The sequence below is a fragment of the Zootoca vivipara genome, chromosome 1 (genome assembly GCF_963506605.1).
Source record: "Zootoca vivipara chromosome 1, rZooViv1.1, whole genome shotgun sequence".
Taxonomy (NCBI): Eukaryota; Metazoa; Chordata; class Lepidosauria; order Squamata; family Lacertidae; genus Zootoca; species Zootoca vivipara.
This window is the reverse complement of record NC_083276.1, coordinates 14,895,506-14,921,034: the sequence shown is the minus strand read 5'-3', so window position 1 is coordinate 14,921,034 and position 25,529 is coordinate 14,895,506. Positions and strand designations below refer to the sequence as shown.

At 44.0% G+C, this 25,529-nt stretch overlaps 1 protein-coding gene across 2 annotated transcripts in view; it reads left to right on the top strand.

The window, feature by feature from the left end:
* The first annotated feature begins 5 nt into the window (after positions 1 to 5).
* TECPR2 (tectonin beta-propeller repeat containing 2) overlaps positions 6 to 25,529 on the top strand; it is a 49,088-nt gene continuing 23,564 nt past the window's right edge. The window contains exons 1-14 of one of the 2 annotated variants that reach the window (XM_060271776.1): positions 6 to 95; positions 1,228 to 1,356; positions 4,249 to 4,489; positions 6,429 to 6,557; positions 7,753 to 7,884; positions 8,678 to 8,835; positions 11,158 to 11,470; positions 12,850 to 12,982; positions 15,910 to 16,392; positions 17,544 to 18,490; positions 19,455 to 19,638; positions 21,748 to 21,921; positions 22,756 to 22,936; positions 23,716 to 23,857. In XM_060271776.1, the coding sequence (XP_060127759.1) occupies positions 4,256 to 4,489; positions 6,429 to 6,557; positions 7,753 to 7,884; positions 8,678 to 8,835; positions 11,158 to 11,470; positions 12,850 to 12,982; positions 15,910 to 16,392; positions 17,544 to 18,490; positions 19,455 to 19,638; positions 21,748 to 21,921; positions 22,756 to 22,936; positions 23,716 to 23,857 (3,210 nt within the window). In that variant the 5' untranslated portion in view covers positions 6 to 95; positions 1,228 to 1,356; positions 4,249 to 4,255. Of the gene's footprint in view, positions 96 to 1,227; positions 1,357 to 4,241; positions 4,490 to 6,428; positions 6,558 to 7,752; positions 7,885 to 8,677; positions 8,836 to 11,157; positions 11,471 to 12,849; positions 12,983 to 15,909; positions 16,393 to 17,543; positions 18,491 to 19,454; positions 19,639 to 21,747; positions 21,922 to 22,755; positions 22,937 to 23,715; positions 23,858 to 25,529 lie in introns of both variants that reach the window. The other variant, XM_035105651.2, reaches the window with a different exon arrangement.

The window sequence follows — 25,529 nt, the reverse complement described above, 5'->3', positions numbered from 1 at the left end:
CGCCCAGCTTCGCCGCCCAGCGCTGGAGACCCAGCGCCGCTGGGCCTGGGGGCGACGCGGGAGCTCAGGCCCCGGCCGCAGCCCCTGCTGCTGAGGTGAGTCGGGCAGCCTAGCGCAGCGGGGAGGCAGAGGGTGGGAGCCTCCTGGCTGGGCAGCCCTTCCTCCCTTCCTTCCTTCCTTCCTTCCCTTAAGGGCTTCTCGGCTGGCTGCAGGAAGCGATAAGAAGCGGAGAGAGGGACGCTCACCGTCTGGAGAACCCCCCTTTTATGCATTCCTTCCCGGGTTTCCTTTTGAGAGACCTGGCGCTGGAAACACGTGTCGAGGCTCCGTCCAGACGAGCTCTGGGCGGTTGGTCTGCTTCTGTGCCCGCTAAGGCGCGCACAGAGGATGCTGCTTGCCTTGAGCATCTCTTGCGGTGGTGAAGCGGGGGCGCATGTTTGGGAACCGCCGAGTGCTGGGTTTGTTTACCTCCTTTAGTGTATTTCGGCCGCCTTGCCTGCCTACGTGCTTCAGGTAGGGTGGTTGGGCTTCCCAACAGTGCTGATTATTACTCTATCGATTAATGGGGTCTCTTAATTCTGCCCTCTTCTATCACTCATGGGTTAGAATTGTCACTGCATTGAGGAGGAAGGACAAAAATCCACCCATAAGTTTTCCCCTCTCCCATTAGTCTTTTCCTTTCTTTCTTTCTTGGAGATTCGTGCTTTCCTCTTCATGCCCTTCTTAGCAAAACAAATACAGTACAGTAATGCAACTTCTAGACGGCATTAAAATGGGGGTGGGTTGGGTGGGAATGGTATCTCTTTAAGCAACTTCTCTCGCTGCTGCACAGTTTGCAGAATTAATATTGCAGCATCCACCCTTAACAGCTCCTGGGTTCCTGAAATGAAAACATATTCCGAGAAACATTTTCCATCCTAAATATCTGTAGCTAGGAAAATGGCAAGGTTCCTGATATTTGAGCTGTGCATTTACTAATTCTGCAAGCTACAGATATTGGCACAGCCACCTTGTAGCCCAGTGATACTTCAGTTATTTACTTCTTTTACTGTTCTGCCTGATGAATTCTTCCTTGGACAAATCATTTATTTGTTACAAATGTATGCTTTTGAAAAAGGTAGCTCCCCTGGGACCTGGTTTATGTTCGTTTAAGAAGCAAAACAGTTGACGCTGTCCCTTCAAAGTGTTTTAATGGTTTCATTATTTGAGCTCCTCTTACTTCAACAGGAGGAAAGCACACATCATTTCCCAAATTTATTATCTGCAACAAAGATGTATCCTGCCTTAGGGTAGCGGACTGAATGTGGTGAACTGGCTGCTTAAAGCCATAGGATTCTTCGATGGAAGACTAGCAGAGTGAGTGCGCCATAACCCTTGGTTTTGACATGAGTTTTAATATTCTGTTTTGAAAAAAGTACCTGAAATTTATGGTAACCTCATGAAATAGAAGTTCCCTAAAAACTCTTTTAAAAGTGCACTGTGTTAGCAGAGCTTAAGCAATCCAGAGGGCTGTCACATGAGAACTGGGTGTTGAAATTAGCAAGACATTCACTTTGACCTTTAATTGTGCTTAATTCTAATGCTGGTATATAGGCAGGTAAATGCCAGCTGGCTACCGCATGTTCAGTGATGAACTACATTTGGGTTGTACATAATTTTCTACACTTAAGGCAACTGTATAATGTATGAGGAGGTCTTCAATGCATGTTTAGATGTCAGTAGTAGGAGTAAATCATACGACCCAGCGCAAGAGGGATACAAGGATTTAACTAGACTCCCCCCTTCCCCACTATTAGCAAGGGACAATATTTATTTGGAATAATTACTTTCATTTTGTCTCAGCAGTGCCTTTCGAAAGAATACTAGCTCGCTCAGCTTCTTTTGCTTGCATGTGTGGCTTTTACTTGCTATGGTCCTGAGTGCTTGCATAGACATTAATTCTGCATAATTTCCTACGGTGGCAGAGATGGAAGCATTGGCATTGGCTTGAATTAACAGGATTGCTGATTTGGCACATAGTGGCTATGTTTGCAAGTCATGGCAAGCCATAGTTAATGGTTTTCTGTCAACAACACGTATGATTTCCACATCACTCCTCCCCAAGTGTGACTGGGAAGGACAGACCATGACCCCTGGCTTAGTGTTACATCCAAGCGGAGTTACCATGGTTTGTTTTGCTCCAAATAAACCATGATGTGAAACGAAGGGTTGTTCTTGGCTTGCCAGTTATGGTAAGCCCCTGATTCAGGCATCATACTAATCCAGGGGTTATGCTTTGTTGCTTTCACTAGAGGAAGGAGTGGTTTCTGTGTTCACAGCTTAGATGTGACATGTGAACTGGGCCAGTTTGTTTGATTCTGTGTAAGAAGGCAACGCTCATGTCTACAACTGGACGGAGAAATTGTGAGGTTGACAATGCTCATAGTTGTGCCATGAACACCATTTGTGCTCACTGTTACCATATACCATTGCTTTACATTTATGCAGTACACAACTTTTCAAGGCATTTCACATACGTTAGGTCAGGCACCCCCAAACTTGCCCCTCCGGATGTTTTGGGGCTACAATTCCCATCATCCCTGACCACTGGTCCTTTTAGCTAGGGATGATGGGAGTTGTAGTCCCAAAACATCTGGAGGGGCAAGTTTGGGGGTGCCTGCGTTAAGTAATTCTTGCAGCAAACTTGTGAGTTGAGCCAGTATGATTGTGCCCATATTGCATGTAGGGAGCTGAGGCTGAAAGAATAGTGACTTACCTTAGGCACCCTATTGAACTTGTACCAGAGGCTTCTTAGCTACTACATTAGCTTCGCTTCCACAGGTGTGGGGATGGGGAAGAGATTTGTCACCAGCATTAAGATTCACTGTTACATCTTTGGATCAGCCTCTTAGAGCAGGGGTCAGCAAACTTTTTCAGCAGGGGGCCGGTCTACTGTCCTCAGACCTTGTGGGGGGCCAGACTATACAAGTGAAACTTGGAAAATTAGACTATTGTTGAAAAGTGCATTTATTTCAGTAATGCAACTTAAAAGGTGAAAGCAATATATGAGATAGATGCATGACATGCAGAGCAAGATATGTCAAGCCTTTATTTGTTGTAATTGTAATTGTTTGTCGTTAGGCGGGTCAATTATAAATGGAATGTAATTAATGAAATGTAATAGCGATGTTTATTTATGTTTATTTTTGTAACTATTTGTTTTATTACTGTGGAATTTCCAAAAGAAAGCATTTGTAAAAATAAAAATAAAAATAAAAAATAAAAAGTTGCATATCTGAAATAAATGCACTTTTCAATGATATTCTAATTTTCCGAGTTTCACCTGTATTTTGAAAAATAATAATGAAAGAATTCCTATGCCCCACAAATAACCCAAAGATGCATTTTAAATAAAAGCACACATTCTACTCATGTAAAAACACGCTGATTCCTCGACTGTCCATGAGCCGGATTTAGAATGTGATTGGGCCAGATCCGGGCCTTAGTTTGCCTACCCATGTCTTAGAGAGTATTTTTGTTTTTAAACTCTGTGGGATTTATAAATGGGATCCGGGGCACAGAGGGAATCCTGAGTTTTGCATTCTGTGGGGAAATTCACCAATTGTAGCGATGTAAAATGAAAGGCAGGTATCTTGTGCATCAATTCACACTGCTATTTGCTGTCCAAGAGCTTGGTTCTGGAGGAGAAGAGGGAAGGGGGAAAATGCATGACTCCCATCCCTATCTTATTGAAGCAAAGCTGCTTTGTAAACCACAGTTCGAAGTTGGCTTATTTCTGCAAACTATTGTTAAGGCTAACCACAGTTGGTCTGGCTTTGAATGTAACTCACTCTGAACCGCAGTTAATGGAAGTGAATTTTTTTTCTACAAAATATTTAGGGCACCCGTTGGCATCCATCAGTTTGGGGAAACAGTGGAGGAGCGTTGGAACATTTGCAACTAATTGCTTTGTGTTCTCCTTTTCATAAATTGAAAACCTTTGTCATGCATGAAAAAGAAATCACAAAGTATTGGTCTGGGTTATGAGACACAAAATGTTATACAGCGTAAGCCAACTAGTTGCAGATCTGTGATGCAGTAAGTATTATTATTGTTTTTAAACTTTTCGTGAGGGAGAAAAACCACTTTTTCCCAGCAGCATTGTACATACTCCCAGTTGTATAGATACTAAGGGTGACCACTGAAATAAATACTCCTTGTTTTCATGGGCTTCAGGAGTACATTAAGTTTATCTTTCCCAGCCTCTAGGTACCACATGCAGATGTTTGCCATGGCATCCACGACTCCATCGTTTACCTTCAAGGAGTTCTGTCCCTTGTACTATCTCCTCAATGCCATTCCTACAAAGATCCAAAAGGGATTCCGTTCCATTGTGGTTTACCTCACTGCACTTGACACGAATGAGGACTACATTGCTGTGGGCAGCAGTATTGGAATGTTGTATTTATACTGCAGGCGCTTGAACCAGATGAAAAAGTACAATTTTGAGGTATGAACCAACACTTAACAGGACACCTTCATTTTTTAAAAGGTGTGATGAAGCTTAGGCCTTGGGTTTTGTCAATTTTAGCATACTGAAATGTGCAGAGATGTAAAGCTATAGAGTTAATTAACTTGAGAAAAAACGGTTGCTCTGGCTGTTGCTAAAATTAGATTAAGAGTCAGCATCTATTTGTGGTCTGCAATTATTTTATCTCATACAGAATGATTTAGGGCTTTGTTCTCAATTCTATCTACTTGCTTCTCAGTATTTAGGGCATTCTGTTGTTCATCAGTTTATTTATATGCTGCTTTTCCACTAGAGATGGTTCCCAAAGTGGTTTGCAGGGCATAAGAAAATGAGAGCTGTAATATATCACAAAATATAAACGTTAGTACATCGAAGTTCAACAGCAGTTTCAAACCCCTACAGATTGCAACAACATAATATCAACATCGAAATAAAAATTTAAAAATTAATTAAATTAATTTGAAGAAGTATGCATGCACACGAAAGCTTATACCCAGAACAAACTTAGTTGGTCTCTAAGGTGCTACTGGAAAAATTTTTAATTTTTAAAATTTTGTTTCGACTGCGTCAGACCAACACAGCTACCTACCTGAATATAATATCAACACATTTATTTATGTTATGTATTTAATTTCTATCCCGCCCTATACCCAAAGGTCTCAGGGCAGTTCACATAAAGTATCAAATACATAAAATCAAAGCAAAAACAACAATCCAATAACCCCCCCCCAAAAAAAAGAGTCAGCATTTTAAAAAGGGTATAGGATGTAGATCAAGTCAGGCAAAGGCCTGGTTAAAAAGGAACGTTTTTGCCTGGCACGTAAAGGTGTATAGGGAAGGCACCAGGTAGATTTTCCTGGGGAGAGCCTTCCACAGACAGGGAGCCACTGCAGAGAAGACCTGTTCTCGTGTTGCCACCCTCCTGACCTCTCAGGAAGGAAGCATACATTTATACCAATAATTCATATTAGTATTTCATTTATTTGGAAAGATTTATACACCACACTTCATCACAAAACTCTCTAAGCATTGCACATACTAAAATTACCAGTAAAATGCTAAAATCCACAAAACTATTAAAAACACACATATATATATATATATTATAATAATTATAAATAAAACACAAATTAAAATTGGTAACAATGTAAAAGCAACTTTAGGTGACTAAATTGTATGTTCGGGTAGGCTTGCTGAACGTTTGCAGCAGGCATCTTAAAGAAAATAGTGAGGGCTCTTGTTTAATTATCAGCAGACAGGAAGATTGACACCTTATAAATGGTAAACAATTCATATAGCATATCAAAAAAGCCCTTTAAAGCCCTAAATGGCCTCGGTCCAGTATACCTGAAGGAGCGTCTCCACCTCCACCATTCTGCCCGGACACTGAGGTCCAGCACCGAGGGCCTTCTGGCGGTTCCCTCACTTCGAGAAGCCAAGTTGCAGGGAACCAGGCAGAGGGCCTTCTCGGTGGTGGCGCCCGCCCTGTGGAACGCCCTCCCATCAGATGTCAGAAAAACAGCTACCAGATTTTTAGAAGACATCTGAAGGCAGCCCTGTTTAGGGAGACTTTTAATGTTTAATAGATTATTTTATTTTATTTTTCTGTTGGAAGCCGCCCAGAGTGGCTGGGGAAACCCAGCCAGATGGGCGGGGTATAAATAATAATAATAATAATAATAATAATAATAATAATATATTATTATTATTATTATTATTGTTGTTATTATTATTATTATTATTATACTTGAACTTCAGTGGTGAAGAAACACAGAGCAGAATTGCCTCAGGATGAGGAGGGAAGGCAGGTGGGGGCTGAAGCTCTCCTTCAAGTATCCCACTTTTATCTCGGCCAATATGAATAAACATGGCTTCTTAATTTTACACCTGTGTTTGTTTGCTTTTCCTGCTCCACCAGGGGAAAAATGAGTCTATCACTGTCGTGAAAGTCTTGAGCTGCTTTGATGATCTTGTTGCTGTTGGGACAGCTTCAGGCAAGATTGCCATTTTTCAGCTTGTCTCGTCCTTGCCAGGGAGAAACAAACAGGTAAGAGCCAAACTTGGTTACAGCCTGTGCTGTTCACATTAATTGTGTGATTCCGCTTCAGCTCAGTGGTAGAGCAGCTGCTTTGCAACCTCCACTGCCTTGTGGTACATCTTTGGGAGAAGAAAAGACTCGGGAGTAAATCCAGAGTGGAGACCCAAAGACAATTGGATTGCTCCTTGTACGCCTCCTTCCTGCAGCTAAGCTGGTGCCAAACGCCTTGCTCTGCTTTCCTTTTGAGCACATCAGCGAGGTCTTGTCATCTGGGCAGCCCAGGACCTCCATACACACTGCCCAGGTTTGCATCCTAGGGAGGTCACTTCAGTTCTGCTAACGCAGCAGTTTGGCTTCACCCCGGAGGTGCACTCCATTGTGTCTCAAGACAGACGGATGCCAATAATATGTTAAAGTGTCAGTTGGGGCTTTTGTGACATTGCAATTCACTACACAGATCTACAGTCATACCTTGGTTTAAGTACGCCTCGGTTTGAGTATTTTCAGTTTAAGTACTCCGCGGACCTGTCGGTGGTGGCGCCTACCCTGTGGAACGCCCTCCCAACAGATGTCAAAAAGGAAAACAACTACCAGACTTTTAGAAGATATCTGAAGGCAGCCCTGTTCAGGGAGGCTTTTAATGTTTAATAGATTATTGTGTTTTATTCTTCTGTTGGAAGCCGCCCAGAGTGGCTGGGGAGACCCAGCCAGATGGGTGGGGTATAAATAATAAATTATTATTATTATTATTATTATTATTATTATTATTATTATTATTATGTCTGGAACGGATTAATCCACTTTCCATTACTTTCAATGGGAAAGTTCACTTCAGGTTAAGTACGCTTCAGGTTAAGTACGGACTTCTGGAACCAATTACACTCATACCTCGGGTTAAGTACACTTCAGGTTGAGTACTCCGCGGACCCGTCTGGAACAGATTAATCCACTTTCCATTACTTTCAATGGGAAAGTTCGCTTCTGGTTAAGTATGCTTCAGGTTAAGTACAGACTTCCGGAACCAATTGTGTTTGCAAACCGAGGTACCACTGTACCTAGAAACGTGCGTGAGCATTAAAATGAAGTAGCAGGACTAACAGAGAAGTGCCATGGATAGCTACATCAATGAATAAACCCACCCACTGTAGGTCTTCCGCTTTCCGCTTGTTTTCTCTCGTATGCTCACTGGTGTCTGTCTTTGCAGCTTCGGAGGTTTAACGTGTCTGGGATCCACAAAAGTAGCATCACAGCCTTGGCGTGGAGTCCCAATGGAATGAAATTGTTCTCTGGAGATGACAAAGGGAAAATTGTGTATTCTGCTTTGGATCTGGATCAGGTAATTGGTTGTTTGCCCAAACTTTTGATACCTGGGATACAAATGCAGTGGTACCTTGCTTTTCGAGCTTAACCTGTTCCGGGAGTCCGTTCGATTCCCGAAACTGTTCAAAAACCAAGGCTTGGCTTGGCTGCAGGAGCTCCCCGCGGAAGCTGCGTCGGACGTTTGGCTTCTGAAAAACCATTCACAAACCGGAACATTCACTTCTGGGTTTGTGGCATTTGGGAGCCGATTAGATTGGGAGCCAAGCCATCCAAGGTACCGGTGTATTCAAAATGTATATAAAAACTTTCCCTATAGATTAAAATGTGGCGGTAGTTAAAATGTAGAGATGGTGGAGCCCAGGGGGCTGTAAGTAGAGGAGCAGTTGCGTAAAATTCTGCCACTTGTGAGATGGCATTTATTGAGGGTTCCCCCCCCCCCCGCCCTGATCACTATCTGTAGTTGTTAGGTTTTCCCCAAAGCATTTATTTACTTAAATCCCTGTGGTGGGTGGTATTGATCTGCAAGACCTGGCTTCACATCTTTGCTCAGTCGTGGGGTCAGTTGGTGGTCTTGAACATTGCCTGCCTTTCAGCCTTGAGGTTTTTACTTTGAGAAATATCCTGAGCAAAAAAGAGCATCCAAAATGCTGTGACTTCAACTATGCAAAGTGAATTCTAGTGGACCCCCCACAAATTGTCCAACGCCAGATAAACCAGCTTTAGCATAAGCTTGCACAGATCACCCGGCAAGTTTAGACAACTTAACTTGAAATATGACGGCTCTGTATATTCACACTACGTCCTTCCAGGGTCGTTGCAACTCCAGTTTGGTACTGGAAGAGCCTTCTTCAGTAGTGCAGCTGGACTATAGCCAGAAAGTGTTGCTGGTCTCCACATTACAGCGAAGTCTGCTTTTTTACACTGAAGAAAAATCTGTCAAGCAAGTTGGAAGCCAACCCAGAAAAAAGTAAGCCTTCTAGATTTTTGTCCAGACATTTAGAGATGAGATTTAAATAATTAATATAACTCCGTATAATTCTGTTAAGACATTTCATGCACTGTTGCCCTTTTCTAAAGTTGTTAATAAAGGAGGCAAAATAGATCATTTGAAGAACTGTGCATGTTTTTATTCTTTTAATCGTTCCAGTGGGGAAGGACTCTGCTGAAGTAAAAATGTAAGAAGCTTCCAGCTGTTGGTGGGCAAGAAATTAGTATCCTGACCCTATTTTGTTCCGTATCTATTTCCCCGTGATTCCTGAGCTTAAGGGCTAACTCACATTTCCTTGTTCATTCACACAATCCTCTCCCAGTAGTATATTATTATTTCATCCCAAACTCCCCAAACAGTTAGCGAAACAAAGGTTTTTCTGTAGCACGGCAGTAGTGCAAGGATTTTCCCTTGCTCAGTGGAACGTTCTCCCTTCTCTCTTGCCCACACACTATCGCTAAATCTGTTAGGAGTGTTCCCCCAATCCTGCAGAGCAGATAGGAAACAGCGCAGGGCACACACAACAGGGTAGGCAGAATAAAAATAAGTAAAGCTATTTATACCAAATTGGATAATCCCTTTTTGTTTGTTTTTTATACCCTTCAGTTTTGAGGATTTAAAATATTTCCCATCCAAAAAGAAGAAAGAGCAATTATCTATCCAGGTTGTGAACAGCCCTAAATGTGAGCCACAGTACTTCCATGTGCACCTAGTGTAATGGTCAGTTGATGCATTGCACTGTGCTCTAGGACAAATCTTTAGACTCCCAGAAACAGTGTTTAGGAAGACACCTACTGGTAGGGTTGCAGCAAGAGGAAGAGGGGATTGGAAAAATCTTTGGAGCATGCATGGTAGACCATGCAGAGCCTTGGCTTCCAGCATATATTTTTCTTTCTTATTTATTGCATATTGGTAACGCAGGTGGCGCTGTGGTCTAAACCACTGAACCTCTTGGGCTTGCTGATCGGAAGGTCGGCAGTTCGAATCCCCACGACAGGGTGAACTCCCGTTGCTGTGTCCCAGCTCCTGCCAGCCTAGCAGTTCAAAAGCATGCCAGTGCAAGTAGATAAATAGGTACCACTGTGGTGGGAAGGTAAACAGCCTTTCTGTGCGCTCTGACACTCGTCACAGTCCTCCGTGCGCCAGTAGCAGTTTAGTCATGCTGGCCACATGATCCGGAAAGCTGTCTGTGGACAAACACTGGCTCCCTTGGCCTGAAAGCGAGATGAGCACCGTAACCCCATATGCCAACTTTGCTGCCACATAACACTTGGACAACACCATTACTGGCCCCAACAACATCAAACATACCATCTCAGGACTATTTAATTGCTCATCTTCTAACATTGTGTATGCCAGGCATCCCCAAACTGCGGCCCTCCAGATGTTTTGGCCTACAACTCCCATGATCCCTAGCTAACAGGACCAGTGGTCAGGGATGATGGGAATTGTAGTCCAAAACATCTGGCAGGCCGCAGTTTGGGGATGCCTGGTGTATGCCATCAAATGCCAAAAGTGCCCTTCAACTCTCTATATCGGACAAACAGGCCAAACCCTATGCCAAAGGATAAATGGACATAAATCTGACACCAGGAATCACAAGACAGAGAAACCAGTAGGAGAACACTTCAGTCTCCCAGGACGTTCTATACAAGATCTCAAAGTAGCTGTCTTATTACAAAAGAATTTCAGAAATAGACTGGAAAGAGAAGTTGCTGAACTGCAATTTATCACCAAACTTAAAACGATGGAGAAACCTGGTCTAAATAAAGACATTGGATTCTTATCTCATTATACATGACAAACTATCTTAAACCATCTCACCCCTTGCTTTTCCTGTGGGACCAATCATAAACAGTAGTAAAATTTTCCTGTAAGACCAAATGCAGCCCTAAACAGTCCGGCCCCTCCGCACCCTCTCACTATATGTGGGGATCTGGTGACTTCTGTTTCAGTGTATCTGAAGAAGTGTGCATACACAGAAAAGCTCATACCAATGACAAACTTAGTTGGTCTCTAAGGTGCTACTGGAAGGAATTTTTTTATTTTGTTTGGACTTAACCTGTCCTTTACCTTTCTTCTTCTTATTATTATTATTATTAATAATAATATTCTCCATTTATTTACTTGTAGCATCATAAGAACCATGTATTCACTTACACAGTTTGTTGCAAAGGTTTATCAGTTTGCACTTGGAGACAAAAGAGTTTTAGCATTGTTCATCTTCCTAGTCCCACCACTCCCCACCTCTGAGTATAATAACCATGTGGTTTGTTCATTCTTCTGCTTTTACATTTTTAGTACTGGCAAACTTGGAGCATGTTTTGTACCCGGGCTGTGCAAGCAGAGCGACCTGACCCTGTTTGCTGCAAGGCCAGGGATCCGCCTTTGGAAATCAGATGTTCATGGGACTGTTCAGGCCACGTTTATTTTGAAAGATGTATTTCCTGTTGGAATGAAACCTTTTGAATTATATCCCCGACTGGAACCCTTAAGCAACAGTAGCTGCAATTTCCCAGACAGGCAACTTGGACTCATTTCCTGCTTCTTCCAGGAAGGATGGGTGCTGAGCTGGAATGAATATAGCATCTATTTAATAGATACAGTAAACCAGGTGAGTCAAACCAAGAGAGCAGTAGCATTTTAAGCTGGACGTGAGTGGCCTTTAATCTGGAACAGTTAAATTACATTGATCTTAAGAGGTCTGTTAAAACTATCTGATCTGCACAAATAGGGCACAGGTTTAATTAATCCCTGGCAACTCCAGTTCAAAGGGTTTAGTAGCAGGTCAGGTGATGGGGAGGACTTTCTGCCTGACACCCTGGAAAACCACTGCCAGTCAGAGTAGACAGTATTGAGTTAGATGGGCCGGTGGGTCTGATTCTGTACATATCAACTTCCTTTGTTCCTATCTCAACATGCTTTCTAGACATAGAATTGCTTACAATAAAGCAGTGAAACACTCTTTGTATTAACTTACCTGGCGTTGAGCCACTGCACATTGCAGAGGGATTCTGGGGCATGCTCTGAGATGCACTGTCAATTCAAACAGGGTGGTTTGCCTGGGATGAAATTTGAAGGCATCCCAATACTTTCCCCTCTTTTTCCTTAGTGTTCTGTGTAGGAGGGCTCAGGTCTGGAGCTGACAAGCGGCCTTGGACATGAGCATTTTGAGTGGCGTGGCAGGATGCTGTAGGCAGGGTGAAAATGTCTATTCTTTCCTAGAAAAATCCTCGTATAATGCAGGGGAAAGTTGCTGCTTTTTAAACCCCTACCCCATCTTGTTATAAGCTGTTAAAGGGTTGAGCAAGGTCAGTTCCCTCTCCTTTCCTCACTCCCTACCATTTCCAGTTCCTTTTCTTTCTCAGTTGACACATCAGCGTTCAGTAAATCCTGGACATTCACAGGTCCTCCTCCTCCCATTTTGAGCCCTTAGTTTTGTTTTTGCTTAATTTGCAAACTTGCATATTTAGGAGTCCAATTTCTCTTCCAAGCTGATGACACGTTCAGCCACCCTAGCCAGCTATTAATGGGAATGATTTTGCACTTGGATATAAAGACCGTTGCCAGTGAATTCCAAATAGGTCATGCAAATTAGTTGAGTTTATACAAGTTACCTGCGTATCTTTCCCTTTATCTCAACCAACTCCTTTAAGGGCTTCTGCCAATCTTTAGCTTCTTTGGGACTTGGAAGTGTCTAGGATTGTGGTCTGAAGCTACATTTCTTAAGCCAGGAGTGAATTATCACAAACAGAGCTACATTTATAAATCATTTATAGCCCATTTCTGTTCTTAGCCAAGCTTTACATGAGTCACCCTCTCCCCAAGTCTGCATTAGTGCTTTCCTTCTTTGAGGGCTGCTGTTTTGCTCCTTGATTTGACTGTATAATGTTGCTTGCCAAAAATAAAATCAGGCCTCTGAAGTGTTGCTTGCATCCTAAAATGCTTCCTGGCACATTCGTCGCTCACCTTTAACTTCTCTTGCTTTCACAGACCCTGATTGGGAGTTTGGAAGGATCTGGCGATATTGTGTCTGTATCCTGCACAGAAACTGAGATTTTTCTCTTAAAGGGAGACAGAGATATCATTAGGATCTCAAGCAGACCAGAAGGATTGGTCTCAATAGGTTTGCATACATTAGCATACTAAGTTTATAGTATTGTTTTTTTTTAAGATTATGTTAATGCATAGATGATCGTTTTATTCCAAGGAGCTGTGACTAGAGCTGTGTGTGCTTTGCTGCCACTGCCCTTTTTGTCCCTCAAAAAGTTACTCCTGGAGATTGGTGGGGTTTCTGGAATGCCATGGAGTTATGTGTGGGGAGGTGAAGGGGGTGGCTACACCTCAGGGCCGGGATCAGTAGAAATCGGAGACCATCACTTGCAGAGTGGAAATGCCTTTTGATCATGGACTCCCTTGGGCTAAGCCATGGGTAGGCAAACTAAGGCCCAAGGGCCGGATCCGGCCCAATCGCCTTCTAAATCCGGCCTGCAGACTGTCCGGGAATCAGCATATTTTTACATGAGTAGAATGTGTCCTTTTATTTAAAATGCATCCCTGTGTTATTTGTGGGGCAGAGGAATTCATTCATTCCCCCCCCCAAAAAATAGTCCGGCCCCCCACAAGGTCTGAGGGACAGTGGACTGGCCCCCTGCTGAAAAAGTTTGCTAACCCCTGGGCTAAGCAATAGGGAGCAGATTTAAGGCTGTTATCGGGTAACTCAGCCTACAGATTCTACTTCCTCTTGTACTTGTCATTAGAAGGGGCTGGATAAATCTTTGGAGAATAGGGATATTGGTTTTATTTTGGGCTGTCCTGTCTAGTAGCAGATTACCTATTGGAAGGCTATGACTAGGTGTTTGGGGAGATATGTTGGGACCACCTTGGTGGTAAAATGTCACTGCAGGACAAGATGCTATCCTAATTAACCCAAAGCAACATCCCAGGATACATTTGGGAGCCACGAACACAAGACACCTCTTGCATGCCTCTCTCAGCAGCCAGATGTCTCTTGACAAACGTGCAAAGCTCCCGTTGAAACAAAGCAAACAAACCCGCCTTGCCCTAGTATGAATGTGTCTTTGTTTATTGCATGCAAATCTGTACCAATGCATCACAATAAATTCTGGCTTAGTTAGAATGATTTTTTAGGACACAATAAGACACAGCTTTTAAAGAAATGATTTGAATTTCCCTGATATTTTTTGTTGAATTGCAGTCTTTTAATGAGATGTGTTTTAGTGGTACTGTATCACTTTACTTCAACAGTTTGTTGTTTGTTGTTGTCAAGTTTATCTTGGAAAACACATGCATAAAAGCATATTTTTATTTTGCTGTTTTGCAAACCCCTTGATTGGACCAAATCTGGTCAACCATTCTGTTTCCAGTCAGATGCTTCTGTGAAACTTACAAGGAGCACATGAAGGCCTTTTGCTGTTTGTCACATAGCAATCTGCTATACTGTATATTTTGGAAAGTCGTTTGTCCTCTTTGCATTCAGACAACTCTAAAGATATCATAACCAGATTTTGCATGATGGTTCCTGAGACCAAGGAGCAGATTGCCTTCTGCTTGGATACATTTTGAGTCAAGTTGCCAGGCTGAACCTTTGAATTATTATTATTATTATTATTATTATTATTATTATTATTATTACTAAAACTGCACTGATCTCAACTACTTATTTCAAAACAGCACTGATTTTTGGTTGTTCTTAGAATACCGTAGCTGCTAGTCTAAGAGATATAGACTGGCTGCATTCTCACATAACACTAAACTATAATTTAGTTTAGCTCCCCTTACTCCTCCTGCAATGCTGGGAGGGAGTATTCAGTTCTAATTTCAAAAAAATCCTGACTTAATGTTACGGTACTTACAAACCAGGGATCATGGTTTAAAACAAACTCTGGTTAGCTGAACAAACCAGTTTCATAAACTGTGGTTTGAAGTTGGCTTGTTTGGAAACTGCCCAGAATTTGCAGTTAAACCACAAACTCTGGGGTCACATCTACACCACACATTTAGGTTACAGGGCCTTCTCGGTAGCAGCACCCGCCCTGTGGAATGCCCTCCCATCAGATGTCAAGGAAATAAGCAGCTATCCTAATTTTAAAAGACATCTGAAGGCAGCCCTGTTTAGGGAAGCTTTTAATATTTAATGCTTATTAATATTAATTTAATATTTAATGCTGTATTGTTTTAATATTCAGTTGGGAGCCGCCCAGAGTGGCTGGGAAGACTCAGCCAGATGGGCGGGGTATAAATAAATAATAATTTATTATTATTATTATTATTATTATTATTATTATTATTATTATTATTATTATTAAAGCCTGGCTTCCCCCAAAGAATCTTGGGAACTGTAGGTTGTTGGGAATTGTAGATCCACAAGAGGTAAACTACAGTTCCTGGGATTCACAGAATTGTAGAGTTAGAGGGGACAATGAGGATCATCTAGTCCCTGCAATGTAGGAGGTTTTTTTTTTTTTGCCCAGCGTGGGGCTTGAACCCACGACCCTGAGATTAAGAGTCTCTACCAACTGAGCATAGGCAGATGCGGGGTCTTTCCTTCAGGCTACGGCCAACCAGGACATGATTGTTAAGCCATGACTTTGCTTTGCTTAAAAAGGTACGGTGTGAATGTGACCTGGTTCATAAATTCCTCAAAGCTGGCAATCCTTGAAGATGAAAGAAATGCAACAAACGTCCTTCTCCTGGCCTCGGAGAGAATCATTCTCACTTGTGTGCACAAATTTACATTTTAGCATTGCATGAAATCCAACCCTCTTCTCTTCTATCATTGCTAACAGCCAGAGATCTAGAAATGCACTGATTTTTTAAAAGCTGTCTAAGCTAGCAGCCGTCACTTCATCTTGCAGCAACCAGCCCCCCTGGATTAATGACATGTTCTTCTGTCTTGTGTGAGAAAGAAGACTGAAGACAGTCCATGGATTTAATTGAGCAGCTCCCAAGTTCTAGCATAACCATGGCTTAATGGGAAAGGAATCCTTCTCCTCCCACCCCTAAATATCATCCTTTGTGCTCCAATTTCAGATAGGAATGGAAGGTCGATGAGCCCGCTATCCGATACGAGCCCCAAGTTGCAGAGCCCGTACTCTGTTGCTGCGGCGTCTGTTTTGTCCGAACCTTCTCCAGAAGCGAGCCAAACGCGGGGCAGCTTCCCTTCGTCCCAAACGCCTGGCGGCAGGAATGACTCTGTCGCCAGAGCAGACCTGGAAGTGGCGCTGCTAACGGAGAGGATCCGTTCCCAGAGCTTCAATGGGTTCGGGGACTTGAGCAGCGACCCGAGAAGGCGGGGCTACTCAGTGGCCAGTGAGCCCAGAAGCAGAAGCACCTCAGTCAGTTCCGTGGGCAGCGGCTGCAGCTTCGGGACCAGTGGAGAACAGGCCTCGGTCCAAGTCCATAAAGAAGGTCTGCTTTCTTCGCAGCGGTTCAGTGTGATCAGCTCCGAAGACTTCAACCAGGAGCTGGTCGTCAAGCCGATGAAAGTGAAGAAGAAGAAAAAGAAAAGACCTGGTAAATGTTGTTTTTGTTTGTTTGCTTGGTGGTGGGTTTCTTACCTACCCTTTTTCGTAAGGTCCAGTCTCCCTGAGCAGACAGATTTTTATACCGCCCTTCATAGGTCTCAGGGAAGTTCACAACATAAAAAAATACAATATAAAAAAACACACAAAATACACAATAAAAACAAAAAACCCACAAACCAATAACCCCCCTCCCCATCATGGTTTCACTGCTGTTCGAAGATGATAAGCAGTTTAGAGCAGGGATGTCCAACCGGTCGACTGTGATCGACAGGTCGATCCCTGTTTGATTGCGGTTGATTGCGGGCTCTTTCTCCTCCTCAGCGGAAAAGGAACATCCGGCCCCACCCCCTCGCTCTGTGCTTTATTCACGCACGATTTCCAGAATGGAAGATGGAGTTGCCGCTGGCGGGACTACTACTTTTGTGATGTTGCCGCTGGTAGGACATCACTTTTGTGACGTTTGTCGCGCTCCCCCCCCCAATGCGGCAGAAGTATTTGCTGTCCCCCATAAAAAAAGCTCAACAACTTTGGGTTCCCCCCCAAAATGGGTAGATCACTGCTATCTATATTTTCCTTGGAGTAGATCGCAACTCTTGGGAGTTGGACGTCCCTGGTTTAGAGCATTCAGAGTCTTTGTAACACTTAAAATAACCCTGCAGCATAAATCAGTGTTTTGTTGTTGTTTAGTCGTTTAGTCGTGTCCGACTCTTCATGACCCCATGGACCAGAGCATGCCAGTCTTGCGTGCAAATCAATGTTACTTCTCCCTATTGGAGAGTGGGGACAGAGGCTGAGAGAGAGAGGATTTCCCCTTTGACAGCAGTGGGGCAGAGGTGACATTCAAACCAGAAACTTCCTGATTCACAGCTCAGTCCCTTGGCTACTACAATACAACAGTTAAGGTTGCACTGGTGTTCTGCTTTGGTGGCAAGTTCCCCAATGCCCAAGTAGGCAGTTTGGCCTGCCCATGTATTCCTGGTTGGTCAAATTCAGGAGCGTCAAATAGATGGTTTCTTGTTTTTCGTTTGCCCCAGAAAGGCATTCCCTTAACTAACAACCTTCTTTTCTCTCTTTCCTCCTCTCTGCCCCTCAACTTACCTATTTCCCTCTCCCACCTTTCCCAACTATGTATGAGCTTAGAAAACTCGAGATACCTCAGCTCTCTGGAAAGCACACCGTCCTGTGAACATCGAGACTTTGTTGACAGCTCTCAGTCTGTCAATGTGGACTCTTTCTCCATTGAATCTAGCCTCATGGGCAGTTCTGAAGACCAGGAAAGCATATTCTGTGTCGAATCCCAAAATGTGCCACAGGAGGAAAACGGCTCTGAAACATTCAGCGTCCTTCAGTCCCCGGAGTCGATAGCTGCTCTGACACCAGAGGACGACGATGCGGCAGAAGTCCTGAAATGTTCCAACGGCGAGAGCGAAGTAGGCACATCTCCTGCTAGGAGCTCCTTGGCTTCCGGTTCCCCCTTGCTTCTCGCAGAAGATAAAGCGGCTAGCGATGGCGCTGAATGTCATTGGAGCTGTATGTCTGAACAAAACGAAATCGTCTCAAAACCACCAGCCCAGGATGAAGAGTGTTGTTCTATCCTGCATAAAACAGAAGGCACTTTAGCAAAGTTAGTTGCTTTTGATTCTCTGGAAGAGACAAACCCCGAGAAAGGGATGTCTGGAGATGTGAAAGCCAGCCTTAGTGCTGAGGACTCATTTGGCCAGGAGGTGGGAGTTGAGACCCACACAGAACAGAAGAAGCAGCTACCTCTAACGGACCCAGTCCCCGCCAGTCCCCTTCCTGCCCCTTTTGAAGAGGAGAGCGGTCTTCAAGAGAGTGCGTTACCCGGGCAAGATTTCAGGGAGCCACGGACGGCTAACCCCAACACTAGCGCTTCCAGTGAATGGATAAGCAACGCCTCCGATGCCACAGCTGAGAGATCTGCATCGAGTGATGAAGAGGATATCTACAGGCACGGCTTGCCTTACTCTTCCTCTGAGACGAGTGTGACAGAAATGGGGGGCTGCCTCCCGCCCCAGGAAAAAGTCAGAACCAGCTTAGATGAAGGAGCGCTTTTAAAGTCGGATCAGGTATGCGCTTGAATGCAAACTTGCATCACCCCCTAGAGGCTCCCCAGCATGAGTGGAAGGTCCTTGCGGCCCCACCAGCCATTTCCCCATTGATTTCCCTCACTTCTGCTGCAGCCCTCCAAACCACAGTGTTCCCTGCAATCCCCACAGGTTGATTTGGGCTGGTGGGGGGGGGGGGGAGGAAGAGGGGAGAAGCAGGAAAGCCATATTGAACTCCACATGTGTTTCCTCTCAATCCAGTCCCTATTTTATTACATCTTTAAAATGAAGCACAGTGTTTAGGTTATTGGGGCCAGTCTCCTATGAGTCAATGCCCACAAGCTGACTTTCCAGAATACTGGCTTTCCAGAAGCTGCATTAAAAAAAAACAGGTTCCAACAACTAGAAACTGCAAATATGCTTTTGTTTGGTTTACGAAAGTAGGAAGAGAGCCATGGGACACTGGAAGCGATTGGTATGAAGGAGAAGACATTTGCCGTGTAGCAAAGAGTGATAACCCCTTTATTTCTGGCCACTTAAATTTATTGCACAAACGCCAGTTTATTCTTGAAACTTTAGCACAGAGCATCCATACCCTATCAGACTTTACCTGCCTCTGGTCAGCGTGAGAAACATACTTTAGGATTCACATCTAGGAGCCATCATTCCAGTGTCTAGGTATTAATGGTGTTTTCCTGGCTGTGAAGCTCTTTAGAAATCCCGCCATAGCTATCAAAACAGTTACCAGGCTGGGTGATAAAGCTGAGAAAACTCACACTGGATATAACTAAATAAATTTCTAGAGACTGCTAAGCGTTGTTTAATGTCTGTCTTGCAGAAATCAAATGACCCTTCTTCTTTTTAATGGAGCATTTTAAGAAGATGCAACAAATGCACTTTTTTCCCCTTTTCGTGATGTCGACATTTGACCGATTTCTCACACCGATAAAGATACCTCACCCCATTCTAACTCTCCAGTCTTTAGTTTGCAGAAAGCTGGATGGGCTACGCAGGTCCTGGCTATGGAATACTGAGCCTGGTTGTCTCTGAAAAGTACATTTGGTGCCTGGACTACAAAGGCGGTCTGTATTGCAGTGCTTTACCTAGTGCTGGTCTGCGCTGGCAGAAGTTTGAAGATAATGTCCAGCAGGTGGCAGTCTCTCCTTCAGGTTGGTTAGCCTGGCATTGTTTTCATCATTGTCATCATCATTTTGCCTCCTGTACTTGGGTTGGGGGGGGGGGCTGGGGAATAGCTTCTGGAACTCAGCTGCAAAAGCCTCGTTGCAGCTGCCCTCTGTTTGATTAAACTTTGTTTGCCTTTTCTTATATACAGAGATCATTCTTACCGCAGACAAGGTCCATGCGTGACCCTCGATATGATTATGAGCAATTTCCAAATCTCGGTAGCAGAACCAGCGCACTTCTGCTGCATACTTCTAGAGTCCAGAATTAAGTTTGGAGCTCGGGTTAATAGTCTGTTGCGTTAGTACAGAAAGCAATAGGCTGAGGGCAATCTGGTCGCATGTTGTAGAAAAGCAACCAAGCTTCCCTGAACTGTTCCACCATAGGCTGCAAGTGGGCTGGTTAAGTTACATGTTTCAGTGATAAGAAACCAGTTGGGATGAAATATAACCTTCCCCTGACAGACTAGTACTCTTGTGTGGAGGGATGATTTTTGCCAGGTGGAGGAGAACATTTGGACAAGCCCATGCACACCCAGCGTGAAGTGTAGTCTCGAAACAGCGTTTTATCAGTTCTCCTGATTGTATGTTCTGACTCTCATACCTGCTCCTTAAGCTGTGCCTGATTTTCTGTGACAATTCTGTTCAACGTCTTTGGAATTTTAGCAGCATTCAGTATAATACTACAGGGGGCAAGGCTGGCTGTTTTTTGTTTTTTTTACCAGGGCTTACCAGGCAGCTCTCCGTTCAAATAAAAACCTAGTGCACCTCAAACAATTGTAAAATAATACAATAATGGTCAAAGTAATAAAAGCAGTGTGCCTTCTAATAGGTTTAAGGCAGGCACCCCCAAACTCGGCCTTCCAGATGTTTTAGGACTACAACTCCCATCATCCCTAGCTAACAGGCCAGTGGTCAGGAATAATGGGAATTGTAGTCCTAAAACATCTGGAGGGCCGAGTTTGGGGGTGCCTGGTTTAAGACCTTTGGGGGACATTTCCAGCAGAACATTTTGCATCCACAGGGCGGATAATGAAATTATTCCAGTAACACATGACACAGAGTTGTACATACACGTCTTCAGTAGCTGTGAACTACAGCCTTTGGGCCCTGCTTAAAGAAAAACCTTGCAAGCAACTTCTGTGGCTGTGCTGTTCATAAAAATGCTTTTTGCCGGTGTGTCATTGCGGTGATCTCTCAAGGAACTCAATTCAGCACATTGCGACATCCAGCTAGCCCTTAGCTCCTGTCGCACAGCTGTGTTGCATAACTGCTTGGAAATTGCGCACCGTGCTCTAACTTGGCAATTGATTTGGTGGAAAGCACAGCATGATTCGAAGAGTTGGGCTCGCCCCTTTACAAACAATTTAAATGGAAAGATTAAATGGGCGATTGACAAACAAAAGCTTTAAATGCATGGAAGCCCCCCCTGCTCTTTATATTCTATTCTGTATGAAACACACCTTTCTTAAATATGCGAGAGCCAGATAAGTTGATGGTGTTCTGTGCATAATTCCCCTATATATAAACTTAAGCATTTTATATTTTGTACTTGGGTAAAAAAAGAAGAAGAAGAAGCCATGTGAATTGCATTTTTAAAAGCTCTTAATAAATAGTACAAGCATTGTATGTGCTTACTTTATTCAGATGTTGCTTACGGTGAGGATTTGATTATGGGATGTTTGTTGTAGTCCACCCACAGGTTCCCTATCCCTCCATTAAGGGAATACCTTAAAGAATAAAATCTCCTTGTTTTGTCGTCCTACCTTTTGCTAGGAAGTGAAGCTTTATTCACAGGCAAGACATTTCCAAATATTGTTTTTAAACTTCGGTTACCTTTTTCTCTTCCGTTAAGTTGCTTTTTTGGATTTCTCATCTCCTGGCTTCTGCATCTTCCTTCTGACGTCTTCTGAACAGTGTGACTTTGTACACCCACACCCACACACACACACACACCCCTACCTCCCATGAAAGTAGGTCTTTCGAGCTTTAAAATGACTGTAACTAATGAATAAAATTGGAGCCCATAAGAAGGTCCAGAGGTGTTCCCTTGTGCTAAACATGATTCATCTGACTAATGTGAGGCTCCTTCCTCAGGGACTCTTCTCTGGAAGGTCGAGCACAAAACCAATAAAGCCTTTGCCTGTGGAAAAGTGACTATTAAAGGGAAACGTCACTGGTACGAAGCTTTGCCTGAGACAGCGTTTGTATCTTTGAGTGATGACACAGCCTGGATTATCCGAACAAACGGCGATCTGTACCTGCAAACAGGTACTCAGTTACTTGCTTTTTTCTGCTTCTTCTAGGGTGGTGGTGTTTCCCCCTCCCCCCCCAAAAAAGTGCATTTTGGGAGAACCCTCTGGTTCTTTGGAAACTTCTCAAGGTTGTGACGAAGTAAAGCAGACAATTTTTCCTGCCATTTCCTCCTTCACTCCCTCCCCTTGCACATCATGACTCAAGTTCTTGAAAGCAGTGTTATCGGAGGACACAGATAAATATAGATTTTTAAAAAAACACATTTTTTAAATTGGTAAATGTCACAGAAGCAAATAAATAAGGGAGAAGCAAACACATCACCATTGTTATTTATTTATTTTTTTAAAAAAACCTCATTACCTGCTGGCATTAACAATAAGAATATTCCATCAGTCTTGATTTAAATGTATACATTAATATAGGAAGTCCAAATGTCTAAAGATGTGTCTAAATGAAATGGATGATTGTGAGTTATGCATTCATATGTAAAAAGTGTGAGATCTTCAGACCACTGGGCGATAGACGTTTTACCGCAGAAGTCTCTTAGGCACTGTAAAGGCTTGTAGAACCCACTTTTGTTGCCCACAGGAATATGATTTAAGAATGTGTGAACATCCACAGATATCAAGGCTTTTTTTCAGAATGAAATTGATAAGAGCGGTAATTTCTGACCAGGAAGAAAGCACCACAGGCCATGCCCGGAAAGGAATGTGCTAAGAGAGCATGCTGTGAGCTTAAAGCATGGCCATAATAACCACAGGAAGATAATTTATGAACCCTGAAGGTGAGCACCGTAAGCGTAAAAAGTGAGTTAATGCAATTTATTTCTACTCTATATTTTACTTGAAGGCCTGAGTGTGGATCGTCCCTGTGCCAGAGCAGTAAAAGTGGACTGTCCCTATCCGCTCTCGCAGGTTACAGCCAGAAATAACGTTGTCTGGGCATTAACTGAGCACCGTGCGCTTATGTACCGCGAGGGGGTAAGCAGCTTCTGCCCTGAAGGGGAGCAGTGGAAATGCGATGTCATCAGGTAAGCAGTGTTTAATCAGAAGGTATGTTCTGTAATAGATTTCCCTTGACCTTGCAACACCTTAGTTTGGATTTGCACATCTTTCGAAGGGAATATTGCATCATGCGAGAAGGCCAGTTTCCTAATCGGGGGCGGTAGGTTTCATTGACCTCGCGTTACATTGCGCTCTGTTCTGAAACTGTACAAGAGGGTGAAAAGCAGCCCGTTCGTGGAAGCAGCATGAGGACGTTGTATCAGCTGGCATTTAATATTGCACAATTTGATAACAGCTGTGCATTTATGTGGTCATGTTCCAACGAGGTGTTGGGTGCGTGCACTGTGGAAGCTCAGCCAAAGCCAAGCAATTAAGCTCACCACAGAGAACAGCCATTTAGCAGATTGTCTTTACAAGGCCAACTCCAGCATACAGTTCAGTTGCTTGCAAATTCCTGCAACTGATAGAGTTCTCCGAGTTCTGAAGCCTGGGAATTTTCCAACTCCTTCCTCAATACGATCTCCTCTGAATGCCTTCCCTCGGATCCACGGTTCCAGCAGATAGCCTTGACAGTTCCTGCGGTCTCTTACCACAACCCACACAAAAGGCTGCAACCCTATATATATATTGAGAGTTATGTGCAAGGCTAAAACAATAGCATTCTGCTGAACCATTTTAACTTCAATTCACAGAGCTGTAAATAAGTGAATCTGAAAAGTTGGCAGGGCATGGTACGGGCTGTATATTTGGGGAGGGTGGAAACACTTGTGTGTAAATGCCTTGTGACTTTTGTTCATTTTTGCAGTGAGATGCAAGCTCTAGAGCCGGTGTGTGTGACTCTTGGAGACCAGCAGACCATATGGGTTTTAGACATCCATGGCAATCTGTGGTTCAGAACGGGCGTTGTTTCAAAGAAACCACAAGGGGATGATAACCACTGGTGGCAAGTAGGCATTCCTTCTTCTACTTTTCAGTAAATACAGAGGGCAAAATACATACTTTGCATGTGTAAGGTCCCTGACGCAATCCGACCTAAAGGAGCTCGGACCTGAGAAAGGCCTTTGCATGAGACCTTGGAGAGCCACAATTGATCGGATGCTGATCCGGTTTGCATGTAACACTTAAGCCAAGCATGAGAAGAGATCGTGGACACTTTGACCCTCCTCCAGTCCTGCTGCTCTGCCCTCCTGTCACAGTGCTATTTGTTGAACCATAGTTTGGCTTAGCCAGTTGTTCAGACCCATGCTCTTGGTACGCCCCACTGCAGACAAGTCACGAGGTGTAACCATGGTTGGTTCTTGATTTACAGCTCATGGTTTGTTTGCAGGAGACAAACCGCAAGCCTGGGTTGAGATGACATACAAAGCCAGGCATCCCCAAACTGCAGCCCTCCAGATGTATTGGCCTACAACTCCCATGATCCCTAGCTAAAAGGACCAGTGGTCAGGGAAGATGGGAATTGTAGTCCAAAACATCTGGAGGGCCGAAGTTTGGGGGTGTCTGCACTAAGCCATGTATGTCCAACGCATTGATTGCGATTGACTCGTAGATCGTGAGATGGACCTTCGTCTCAATCACCCTGCTTTGCCCAACGCCCAGTCAGCTGACCGGCCCAGAAAGGCGCAAGGCGCCTCCCATCCCCAAGCCTCAACCCCGGGCAGGGAGGCAGAGATGAGGTTCACGGGCTCTGCATGGGCTGCAATTGTGGAGGTGCTCAGTCAGCTGGCCAGCCGGGAAAGGGAGCCGAGGGAAGGGCAGCGCAGCGCACGAGAGAGACATTGACATCCTCCTCCCTCCCGCCAGTTCCCATGGAAAGAAAAATGCCCTCTCCCTCCTACTTCTGCATGGATGCTGAGCTTTCTCCACCTTTCCAGCTGCAGCCTAGCTGCATTTACTCAAAAGTAAGCCGCTGCCCCCCCTCCCCAAGGAGCTCTTCGTCGGTAAAGGTGGAAATGGACATTTTGGGGCGTGTTGCCTTCCCATGTGCATCAAGGGCCCTGGGAGGGGGCTGGTGTGTGGGGTAGTAGGTTTTTATTTTTATCATCATCATTATCATCATCATTTATTATTTATATCCTGCCTATCTGGCTGGGTTTCCCCAGCCAAATATAATATGTTTAAGTTGAGGAGTGGGAGAGTGTGGCAGATCACTGCCAGTTTTTGATATTGGGTGGTGGATCGCAACCTATTGGAATTTGGGCGTGCCTGCGCTAAGCCCAAACCATGGCTTAGCACAACACAGCAGCAGCAGGACTGGAGAAGGAGAAAAAGCAGCCTCTGTCTCCTCTCCAGGAGCCTGGTATTCACAGTAAGGTCACAATCACACAGAACTAAATAAAAATAAAACAGAAAAATTCCTTCCAGTAGCACTTTAGAGACCACCTAAGTTTGTCATTGGTATGAGCTTTCGTGTGTATGCACACTTCTTCGAAAGCTCATACCAATGACAAACTTAGTTGGTCTCTAAGGTGCTACCGGACGGAATTTTTCTATTTTATTTCTATTTTGTTTTTCGATGGCAGACCAACACAGCTACCTACCTGTAACTGTAGCATCCTGGGTGAAGAAGCCCCGTCCCAGAGAAAGTGTCTCAGATGGCACAGGGCTAATGTTCAGCAA